The following is a 12,663-nucleotide window of genomic DNA, read 5'->3' on the forward strand; positions in this document are numbered from 1 at the left end:
TGTAATTTTTAGAGTCTCTTCTGACATCCATTGTCAGTAAAGTTATGTGATACAAAGTTTTATTTTCCTTGCCTCCAAGGAGCATGCTGGTTGTACATTTTCCAAAACATATTTGTTTGTCCTTTGGTCAGTCCATGGGGTATTCAATACTCTTGTCTAATATCATAACTCAAAAACATTGATTCTTCTGTTATATATTTTTCATTGTCCAACATACATCTGCATAGAAAATAATTGAAAAGATTATGATTTGAGGGTGTGAGTCAGGTGCACCTTACTCTGCAAACTGACATCACTCTCTTCAGCACTTTGGAGAGGTCCCTGACAGAGGACTTTCCTAATGTAATGTGTTTTTTTTGCCCTCCTGAGTGCTAGTGCCAAGGGTGATTATTGTCAATTTAAGCAAAAGAAAATCATTGACAATTTTTATTGTTTCTTAATCATGATTTTGCCTATTGGCCCCGTGGTGAGAATTTGTCTTTCCTCTATGTTGAGGTGTAGCCCATATTGAAGGCTGTGGTCTTTGATCCACTGGAACAAGTATTTTAATTCCTCTGCACTTTCAACAAGCAAGGTTGTGTCATCTACATAACACAGATTGTTGATGAGTCTTCCTCTGATCTTAATCCTACATTTTTTTTCATAATGTCCTGCTTTTAGAATTATTTGCTCTGCATACAGATCAAATAGGTATAACAGCAACACACACCTTTCCTGCTTTGGTGATGTGCTTTTGGATGGTGATTTGCTTTTAGATATGCAGTGCTTCCTTCTCTGTTCATACAAAAGCTTCTTGGTCTAGGTATAAATTCTGCATGAAAACAGTTAAGTGCACTAGGATTTCAATTTTCTCAATATCAGCCATAATTTTTATGATCCACACCTTCAAAAGTCATTGCTTAGTCAATATATCCTCTGCTTTTTGCCAAGATCCATCTGACATTAGCAGTAACATCCCTCATGCCATGGCTTCTTCTAAAGTCAACCTGAATTTCTGGAAGTTCTCTGTGGATGTTCTATTCTAGCTGTGTAAATAATCTTCAATAAGATTGTACTTGTATGTGATATTAATGATATTGTTAGTAATTTCCACTATGTATTGGATCACCTTTTCTTGGGGATGGGAATAAATATGGATTTCTTTCAAGCAGTTGGCCAGATAGCTGTCCTCCAAATTTCCAGGTAGAGCCTGGTGATCACATTTGTTCACCAAAGCTTAATTTGTTAATTGAAACATGTCAGTTGGTATCCCATCAATTCCTACTGCCTTATTTTTTAACTAATGCCTTCAGTGCAGCTTGAACTTCTTCTGTCATCACCACTGGTTCTTGATTATATGTTACGTCCTGAAATAGTTCTGTGTCAGCCAAGTCTTTTTTAGTAGAGTGACTCACTGTATTTCTTTCATCTTCTTTGGATGCTTCCTGGACTATTCAGAATTTGATGCCTTTGAGCTGTGGTGTTGGAGAAGAATGTTGAAAATACCATGGACTGCTAGAAAACGAACATGTTTGTCCTGGAGAGGGTGAAGCTAGGCTGCTTCTTGGAGGTAAGGGTTCTGAAGCTTCTTCTGACATACTTTGGACATGTTGCAAGGAGGAACCCGTCCTTGGAGAAGAAAGTCATGCTTGGGAGGGAGGAGGGACAGAGCAGGAGAGGAAGACCATCTATGAGGTGGATTGATTTAGTGACTGGGGTAATGGGTTTAGGTGTGTCAGAGATAGTGAGATTGGCACAGGATAGGGCAGAGTTTTGGGCTGTTGTACATAGGGTCACAATGAGTCGCAGGTGACTTGATGGCACATAGCAACAACAACAACATCTTTCAGAATTGCACCTGGAGGTTTGAATTTGTTTTTAATTCTTTCTTGAAAAATGCCAAACAGAATTCCTCCCTTTTTGTTTTCCAGCTACAGATGTTTGCACATCCTTCTTAATAATATTCTTTGTCGTCTTAAGCTGCTCTTTGAAATCTTCTGTTCATCCCTTACTTTAGCAATTCTCTCTTTTGTTTTGGGTCCTTGATGCTCTAATAAAATTTTCATTGTATTTTTTGAAACTCATTTTGGGATTTTATTTCTTTGTAACAACCTTCTGCTTTTTTAATATATTATATCATTCCATAACTTATCTAGTTTTCTATCTTTAGAACTCAATTCCTCAAACTTATGCTTGAAGTGATTTTTAAATTCAGGTGAAATTGACTCAAGGTTGTATTTTGGTTCTTGTGGACTTGTTTTAATTTTCTTCAGGTTCAGCATGAAGTTGCACATGATTAATTGATTGCACATGGTCTAGATTTGACTGCTTATATTGAACTTCTCTAATGATGGATGTTTTTGTCCTGTTGGTCAGACTGATTTGAACCAGAAGAAACTTAATGACTTTAACAATAGTAGATATCTATAAGTCATATAAAGTAGCTGACGTTTGGCAAAAGTTTTGTTGGAATCCTAGATAACATGGCAGCTTAACTAGTGAATTGCAGGTATATTTGATATCTTTTGGAGTAATTGAACTGTTGTTATTAGATGCCATTGAGTCAAGTACAATTCATCATGATCCTCTGCCCAATAGATACCTGAAACATACCCATTCTTGTGCCATCCTCATAATCCCTGCCATCCTCAAGCTCATCATTGCACTCACTCTATCAGTCCATCTTATTGAAGGTATCTCTTTCTTTTGATGATCCTCTGCCTTTCCCAGAATGGTATCGTTTCCCAAGGGCAGACCTCTCTTGAAAACATACTCCAAATGTTTAATTTTCTTCATTTTAATTTTTGTTTTATGATACTATTTTTAACTCAGTTTGATATTTTGTAACCCTCAATTCAACTTTTAAAAAATATTGACGATTACCTCTGGAAAGCAGTAATAGCATCCTCTTCCTAAAAACCAGGCCTCTAGAAACTCAATGAACGTTGATAAATGTTCAGTTATAGAAAAGCTTCAGGCCTTTTGTTCATATGAGTTGTGCTTAACTTGAAGGCAATCAACAACAAAAACAGCAACAACAGGAACGAGTGAGACAGTTGAAACTTGAGTGAGGCTGTAGAGCCAGTTCTCAAAGGGAAAACCAAGGCTTCTTAGTTTTCTATTCAGGTACATTGTGGGGATCATTGCTGTTTGACCCTTGGCTCTGGGGGGGGCCTCAGGTTAAGAAGAAAACACAAATATACAGGTCCTTTACAAAACACTGCCATATTCTTGGTCACTATATAGTTCTAATGACTTAACATCTACTCAAAAAAGACTCACATAATGTCAAGAAAGCATCAGTCTGCCTCAGTTATCATTTAAAAACTCCCCAAATAACCCATCTTCTAAAAAAGAATACCCAATGAGTACACCAGATGGAGAGAATCAGAAGAAATATATTGACGTGAAGTCATTTGAACAGCTACAGAAGAAGATGGAAATGATGGAAGAAGCAATTAAGAAAGCAAATACACCAGAAAAAAAAGTCCAGAGAAATATATTGACTAGAAACAATTTGGACAAGCATGGAAGAAAATGCAAAAGATAGTAGAAACAATTAAGAAGGCAAATACCCCAAAGACAACAATCCAGAGGAAAGATATTGATGAAGAGCAACTTGAACAGCTATGGAAGAAAATGCAAAAGATGGAAGAAAGAATTGATAGAATAGATAAAGAGGTACAAGAACTGAAGATACAGTCAACACAGTGCTAGAAATAACAGAAAAGCATAAAAATGAAATCTAGAATATTAAGACAGAAATGGTTGACATGTCCAACATGCTGGTAGCACAAAAGAGTAGAACTGGAGAGATGGAATAGAGAGTCAGTGAGTTGGAAGACAAGAAGCTTACTGAAAACATGCTTGAAAAAAAATCAGAGATGAGACGTAAAGAAAATGAAGAAAATATTAGAATTCTGTGGGATGACATCAGACAGAATAACATATGTATGATTAGAAGTCCAGAACAGGAAGTGATAAGGAAATTACTGAAAAAATAGTGGAAGAAGTACTAGAAGAAAACTTCCCAGGTATTTTGAAGAATGGGGAAATCTACCTTCAAGAAGCACAGTGAATACCAAGTAGACTAGACTCCCCCCCAAAAAAACCCACCAAGACATATCATAATCAAATTTTCAAATTAAAAGATAAGAATAGAATTCTAAAAGCAACATGAGAAAAAAAGAGTCACCTACAAAGGGAAACAATTAGATTAAGTTCTGATTTCTCAGCAGAAACCCTATGAACTAGAAGACAATTGGATGACATATACAGGAGGCCAAAAGTAAACAATTTTCAGCCAAGGACCCTGTACCCAGCCAAGATCTCCATCAAATATGAAGGAGAAATTAGATTCTTTGCAGAAAAGAAGGAACTTAAGGGCTTTGTGAAAACAAGACCAAAAGTACAAGAAATTTTAAGTGAAGTCCTTCTCACAGAGATGCCAAAAGAAAGTGCATAGACAATAGTAACCAGAAACAACAGAAAAAGAAACACAGAAAAATGGCAAAAATAAAACCTGACCTGACAATAATCACACTTAATGTGAATGGACTAAATACACCAATTAAGAGAAAAAGTGTAGTAGAATGGATTAAAAAAAAACAAACCCAAACACCCCAAACCCATCAGTATGTTGCCTACAAGAGACACATCTTAAAAAAAAGAAGAAAAAGACAGATTCAAAATCAAAGGCTGGAAAAAATATTCAAGCACATGGCAACCTCAAAAAAGCAGGACTGGCAATATTAATCTCTGATAAAATAGATTTCAGAATGAAAACCACCAGAAAAGAAAAGGAAAGGCATTACATACTGATTATAGACACAACAGATCAAGAAGACATAACCTAAGTCAGTGTTTATGCACCAAATGATAGCTGTGCAAAATATATAAAACAATGGTTAATAGAATTGATGAAAGAAATAGACAATACCACAACAGAGATAGGAGATTTCAGGACACCACTATCACCAAAGGATAGGTCAACCCAAAAGAAACTCAACAGAGATGCAGAAGATCTGAACTAGACAATCAGCCAACTCAGCCTAGTGGATGTATTCCGGGAACTGCATCCAAATAAAATTTAATTTACTCTCTTCTCAAGCTCATATGGTATATTCTCCAGAATCAATCAAATATTAGGACAAAAGGCAAGCTTCAACAAATTAAAAAAAAACATTGAAATAATACAAAGTATCTTCTCAGATCACAATGCCATAAAACTAGACAGTAAACACCAGAGTATAAAGCCTACAAAATCATCCATGTGGAAGCTAAATAACTCTCGGCTAAAACATGATTGGATTATAAAAGAAATAAAGAATAAAATAAGAAAAGTTCCTTGAAACAAATGAAAATGAAAATACAACATACCAAAACCTCTGGGATAAAGCTAAGGCAATACTCAGGGGTCAGTTTCTAGCAATAGGCATGCACATAAAAAAGGAAGAAAGAAGAAAAATCAATGATTTAACTCAACACCTTCATCATCTAGAAAAAAGAACAACAATCTAATAATACAACTTCTAGATGAAAATAAGCTATCAGGACAAGACCTGAAATAAATGAGATAGAAACCAGAAAAGCAATTGAAACCATCAATAAGACCAAGATATGTTTTTTTAAAAGAGTCAATAAAATTGACAAACCACTGGAAAATTTAACAAAAGAAAAAAATAGAAGACATAGATAACTCGATTAAGAAATCATGTAAGTGACATCACAACAGAACCAGAGGAAATAAAATCTATAATATCAGAATACTACGAAAAGCTATCCTCCAATACATTTGAAAATCTATAGGAAATGGGCAAATTCCTTGAAATTCATGCTCTACCCAAATCGACAAAAAAAAAAAAGATATAGAACACTTGAACAAACCCATCATAAAAGAAGACATTGAAAAGGTTATAAAAAGACTTCTCCATAAGAAAAGTCTTGGACCAGATAGCTTCACAGCTGAATTCTACCAAACATTCAGAGAGGATCTATCATCAATTCTACTTAAACTATTTAAAAAATTTAAAAAGAGGAAACACTCCCAGAGTCATTCTATGATGCAAGCTTAACCCTAATACCAAATCTAGGCAAAGATATTATCAAGAAAGAAAAGTACAGTCCAATATCTCTCATGAATATAGATGCAAGAATCCTTAACAAAATCCGTGCCAATAGAATACAAAAGCATATATATATATATAATTCACCATGACCAAGTGGGATTCATAATAGGTATGCAAGAATGATTCAACATAAGAAAAACCAATCATTGCCACTCACCATATTAACAAAATAAATAATAAGAACCATATGATCTTAGCAACTGATGTAGAAAAGAATATTAAGACCATTAACAACTCTACATTACGAGGCATTTAAAAAACCCTTGGGGTTCAAAAAAGACTACTGCTAATGGGCATGTTCAATCTCTATGATGTATAAGCATCATTTCTTTACTTCTTTGAATTTCTCAGCCCTCAGCTGGATTAAGAACCCTTCTCTTACTCCCTAGATACCCCACACACATCCTGGTAGGTCCATAAACATTCATCTATCCTCCTAATCCTGCCCCCTGTATAATACTGATGTTTTCTGTGCTTACCTCTTCAACTGCACTACAGTTCCTTTGAAAGTAGACTCTGTGGAGAACTCAATATAGAGATCCATTTTTACCTTGGGATTTGTATATAAATACCTGCTTTTTCTATATTTGGATAATTTATATGAAAGGGATTTTTTTTCCTCCTCTTTGGCTCTTACTGTTCATAGTCATGATTACGCATAGAGAAATGTTCGGAATGTGTAAATAGTTTTTAGATGAAAAACAAAAAAAGGCTGAAAAGTACAAGTAAGGCTTATATCTAAATGAGGAAGCAGATGAAAGTAGGGGTGAAGAAGTAGACAGTGCATATGAAATGGAAATTGAACCATGTGACTATCAGTTAATCTCAAAGCAAATAAATATTAAGGGCTGGAAATAAAAACCAAACCCTATGTTGTGGGTTAAATTGTGTCTCCCAAAAAGCTATGTTGAAATACTAACCCTTTCATATGTAACTGAAAGATCATTGGTGGCACGGTGGTTAAGTGTTCAGTGATTAATCAAAATGTCAGGGCTTTGAACCCAAGTCACTGGAGAAAGATGTGCTTTTGGAAATCTGCTTCTGTAAAGATTTGCATCTTGGAAAACTTATAGAATTGTTCTGTTCTGAAGAGAACAGAACATGAGAATATGCTATATGAGTTAGAAACCATTCAAAGGTAATAAGCATGATGTATGTTGTTCCTGTGATGGTGATCTTGTTGGGTAATGGAACCTGCCTCTGAAATTAAAGAGTTCATATGGTAGTAATTGGAGTCCTATTCATGTCTGAGTTATGTCTTAAGAAAGCAAAGAAGATTGGGAAACAGTCACTCAGAGGGAGTCAAAGGAAGAAGGCACCATGTGAGGATCTGCAAGTCAAGTAATGCAAAGAGCTAACAGCATCCTTTAAAATCTGGAGAGACATGAGATAGCTCTTTTCTCAAAGCCCTCAGACCGAATCCACAGGACCAATGTCATGATTGAGTCTTCTAGCATTCATAACTGAAAACGTAAATTTATTTTCTGGAAAGCCATCTTCTTTTGGATAGCTTGTTCATTTAGCCGTAAACACTATGACCCTTTTGTTTCTACTTCTTTGTTCAAGTCTCTGTGTTAGATATTGTGGAGTGACTATGGTGTAGGGAATATTTCTAAGGCATACCCTTAGTCTTCAAGGAGTGACAGTCTAGTTGGAGAGATGTCATTGACATTTACTCATTGTCCATTGTCTATCATAGCAGAATTTCTCTGACAAGAACTGAGAATTCAGAGAAGGAGTAGACAGGGTATATTTCACAAAATCAGAAGTAAGCAATGTGATCCTCAAGGAAGATAAAATAGGGGAATTTGGAGAGCAAATAAAAAGCCTATTGATACATCAATAAACTGTTGAGTAAAACCAAAATTAGAGATGACTTGCATAAAAGGTACTTATACCCAAAAGAATATTTTGGTTTATATTGGAACAAATCATTTTAAAACAATGGGAAACATTAAAAAATATGTTTGCTATTGGTGGGAGTGTAAAATGGTGCAACCCCTGTGGAAAGCAGTATGGCCCTTTCTCAAAAAGTTGCAAATAGAGATACCATTTGACCCAGCAATTCCACTACTGGGAATATACCCTGAAGAGACCATAGCTGACATCCAATCAGATATATGCACACCCATGTTTATTGCAGCTTTGTTCACAATAGCAAGGAGTTGGAAACAACCTAAGTGCCCATCAACAAAAGAATGGCTAGAGAAGCTGTGGTATATTCGCACAATGGAATACTATGCTGCATTAAAAAACAAGGAACTCATGCAATATTATTCAAAATGGTTGACTCTGGAGAACATTACGCTGAGTGAAATATCCCAGTCACAAAAGGACAAATATTACATGATGCCACTGTTGTAGAATGGGACTGTCCTTGGGGTTGGGGAGAGACTGAGTAAGATGGGTTCAATAATGTATACTGCACTGAAACAGAGGAGGGAGAAAACTGTTTAAAATAGATATATAACTAGGTATTTCTGTCATCACAGGAGTCTAGAGCGAGGGCTACACGGTGGAGGGGACCTGGGGGAGGGTTTGTAAAACAATGAAAGAATCTTTTCTTTTACTTTTCCATAATTTTTGACTCATGTACTTATAACTTGTTAATCAAATTTGTGTCTTCTAGGTTGCAACCCCCCCATGATACATCTTCAAGGATATGAACATGTACAGCCAAGCACAATCAATAAGAGTGCATCTAAATTCCAAAATCAATCTCCATAATAGTCTATGTGTTTCCTACTGCCAAAGGGGCCCTTTAGAGTAGTGAGAGATCTTCACCCTGAAACCCACAGCGTCCCTTTTCAGCAGGAAGTAGCTAAGAGAATACGCCATCCCCTTTTCCTTATGAATCAGGGTGAAGTCTCTCTCAGGGAGGAGTGATAGGTAATGGCAAAGGACACACCGACAAAGGAGATTAATCAGAACTGACTTTGACAAGCACTGTGGCAATTGGACAATTAAAACAGACATTCGGATGGCGGCGAAGAAGAACAAACTGGGGAGGAGGGTGGAGAGAATGGTGCGGCAATGAAGGAGTGAAAGCCCAGAATCCCTGTGAATGTTCATTGAAACTAATAAAATTTAATAATAATAATAATAAAAAAATGTTTGCTTACTTATATTGGTATGCATATGTATACATATAGAGCGCTGGTGGCCTAGTGGCAAGAAGCTGTGCTGCAATCTTGAAAGCACGCAGTTTGAGGCCAGCAGCTGTTCGGTGGGAAGATGAGAAATCTTTTCCTGTGCAATTAACTGCCTCTGAAAATCCACGAGACAGTCAGCTATGGGTTGGTTCTGGCTCTATAGTACACAACAACAACATATGTGTGTGTGTGTATGTGCACGCATAGATTCATTTATAGAATAAAGCACTTATATAGAATAGAACAAGAGACATTTTGTCAATTCTTTTGAACAAACCTAAACAATGTATGTAATTGGTTTTCTGGATTTGAAGCATTTTAGGGGCGCAGTACCACAGAGCAACTTAGTGGATGGTCGGTCATAATATAGTTTATGAAGTTTATGGTCTACATCCTAGTTTGAGGACTGGGATCTTAAAGGCTTGTGAGCAGCCATCCTAGATACAATTATTAGTTTTCTCTTATCTACAACAAAAGAGAAAGAAGGAAACAACAGACCCAGAGAAGAAGGTGGTCTATTAGACTAAGTCCACTTGGCCTACAGTCTTATTATAATACCTTTAGATGAGAAGAACAAGTAACCTGGTTACTACAAACAGATTGGATCATAAAATACAGACAATATGAGTGGGTACTGTGCACCTTTAAAAATGTATCTTTGTTAGTATGTGCTTTTGAGTCTGAACCAGCCCACAACTCACCCTCTAGTGGATTTTCAGAGTCTGTCAATTGCACAGACGACTGTCTTTCTCTCATGAAGCAATTGCTAGATTTGAACCACATGCTTTTTCCCATGATAGCACAATACTTTACCCTACAAAAACTATCTATGTGAGACCAAATGGTCAATAATAATTCTAAAGCAAAAAATAAGATATAAGAAGGCAGGAAAATCAAGTTCCTGATTTTCCTCTCTCCTTATGTAAATTTAAGATTTGAAATGAATTCACAGCAATATTGATAAATTAAAAAAAAAATTCAACCAATGTTATTGAACAATTGATTTGTCTAATAGGTCTTGAATTGTGTGTCAGTTGTGTGCACTATTTACAAAACACTGCTTTCTCTGGTGATTCTAATGCACCCGTGACCATGGGAGAAATATGGACAACCCCTTCCTATTAATATTTATAGCTTCCTAAACTAACAAACACAATAAAATTATTTAAAGTTATAACCTGTGAATTCATTTGTGATTAGGAAAAAGGAATGACAGAAAGTAATGATTGCTTTTAAAAGAATTTCTTTTCAATTGAAGGAACTAAAATGACTTTAAGTACCTTAGACTAAACAAAAGTTATATAATAATAAGCAGTAGATAGGAAAGGTTAAAAGATGCAGTAGTTAAATGAGGGCTGAAAGGCAAAGGGTATTTTGGTGCATATACATTCCATTAGGAGGTTAGATGCATAGGGACAGTACTGACCTCTTCCATTTCAAATGAATCCAGGGCTTTACATGCAAGATGAAACAAGTTTTTGAACTTGTTAGTCTGAATCAAGTTCTCCTTTCTTATTTTGTCCCTTAGCGGCCCATCAGTCACACTGGGAGTTGAAATATTCTTGGCCAATCTGGATGAAAAAGGCCATCGCTGGTGTGTAAGCATCTGGGGAGGATGACAGGGAAGTGGGTCACCATATGCTTGTAAAGACTGGCACCCTGTCAAAGGAGGTGGGTGACTTTGGTCATGGTTGTTTGCCACTGTTGGTAACTCTGTGGCACACTTTTCTGACTTTTCAGAGATGGTGAAAAAGTCATCCTTCATCTTCAGTGCCTCCCATACTTCCAGATTACTGTCTCTTCTTATGCTCTGTTTTGAAGCGATTCTTAAGAGTTCAGCCATTCTCCTCCGATGATCTATAACCCCACTCACTGAGATTTTCTCCAAATATGTCCCTCCATTCGCCTCTTCTGCTTTGTTCTGTAGGATGTTAACCTCATTCAGCAAGGATGAGAAGGCATAGGTCACATGATCCAGGACTTCCAGTTGTCTGAAACGTCCTGAACAAAGCAAGAATCAGACAATTCTTAGACTTACTCAGTTAAAACATATTAATATAGACAACTGCAGATATCAGTTAACATGTGTGATTTTCAAGGAGAAGACTTTCAGTCACTCAAATTCAAATTTTTGTTAGTATATATTATTGTTACAATGATGATTCCCCCATAGAATGACAAATCACTATGTTCTATTACAAGCAGTTACCTTTATGCTTCAGACAATATCAGGAATGTTCAGGGTGACAGGGCCATGTTACAAGCAACAACTCATTATTGTTCAGTTGAAACGGACTCACAGCTGATCCTCTAATGGGTTTTCAGAGGCTGTAAATTTCATGGGAGATTTTCTGTCTTTTTCCTCAGAGCAGGTGATGGATTCAAACTCCCTGCCCTTGGTTTTGCGGTTGCAGCTCTGCCCTCTAGTTTACCAGAGCTTCCGCTCAGATCATAGATATATTTTATAATTTGAAGATAAATAGCTCAATGTCATCAAGTCAGAACTGACACAGAGCTGACTCTCCAGCAGGTTTTCATAGGCAATAAATCACATGGGAGGAGATTGCTGATCCTCCTATAGAACAGCTGGTGGATTTGAACTTTGTGTCTTTGTGATTGCAGCACAGCTTCTTACCACTAGGCCACCAAAACTTCATAACAACTCAATAGATTCATATAGACTTAAAAATTTTATATGTGCTAATCTATAGAGTATCAGACATGAGAAATATATATAAATATATATGAAACTAAATGTAAGAGAGTAAATCCAACTATTTTACATAAAGTGACTTTGAGTATTCTACAGCATTGTGCTGTAGCTAACCTCCTCACCCTCATCATCATTATCATCATCATCATTTCTACCTATACTGTCCCCTGAGTAGTATGCAAAGATCATGGCATATGGGATCAAAAAGTTCTGGATTAAAGTACAATTCATAAACAAGTCACGGTCACTATATCATAAATTAATCAATATATAGATATAAATATAGAGTGTTCGGTCATGTGCCAGATCTATAGTAAGTGATCAGTTTTTTCAACTGGAAAATGAGAGAAATAGTACATATCCCATGCATCTCTCACTTCTGTTATGAACATCAGCTCAATCCAGTTTTTCAATTTGTAAACCTTTCTTGGATTATTTGTTTTCCAGAATATAAGTAATATGTACTTTCCCCTCTCAATAAGTATCTTGAAAAGACTTACTGCAGCAGGGCTAACTTGGGGACACCTTGCCAGCTTGGGAAAGCAATGCTGAAAAATATGTTTTGCTCTGTGGTTTAGTGGTAAGGAGTAGCTAGTTCAAAGGAACACAGATCAAATCTGTCAACTTCTCTATGGAAGTAAGATGGACAATCTCCTCCTATGTAATTTATTGCCTCTGAGAACCTACTAGA

General features: G+C 36.3%; 1 protein-coding gene across 1 annotated transcript in view; it reads right to left on the bottom strand.

Moving 5' to 3' along the window:
- CCDC129 (coiled-coil domain containing 129) overlaps positions 1–12,663 on the bottom strand; it is a gene marked incomplete at its 5' end in the record, with an annotated part of 159,269 nt that overhangs the window by 96,402 nt on the left and 50,204 nt on the right. The window contains one exon of the mRNA XM_006887633.1: positions 10,686–11,260. Within this exon, the coding sequence (XP_006887695.1) occupies positions 10,686–11,260 (575 nt within the window). The remainder of the gene's footprint in view (positions 1–10,685; positions 11,261–12,663) is intronic.

Source organism: Elephantulus edwardii, unplaced genomic scaffold (genome assembly GCF_000299155.1).
Source record: "Elephantulus edwardii isolate Elephantulus edwardi_28Jun2011 unplaced genomic scaffold, EleEdw1.0 scaffold00059, whole genome shotgun sequence".
Taxonomy (NCBI): domain Eukaryota; kingdom Metazoa; phylum Chordata; class Mammalia; order Macroscelidea; family Macroscelididae; genus Elephantulus; species Elephantulus edwardii.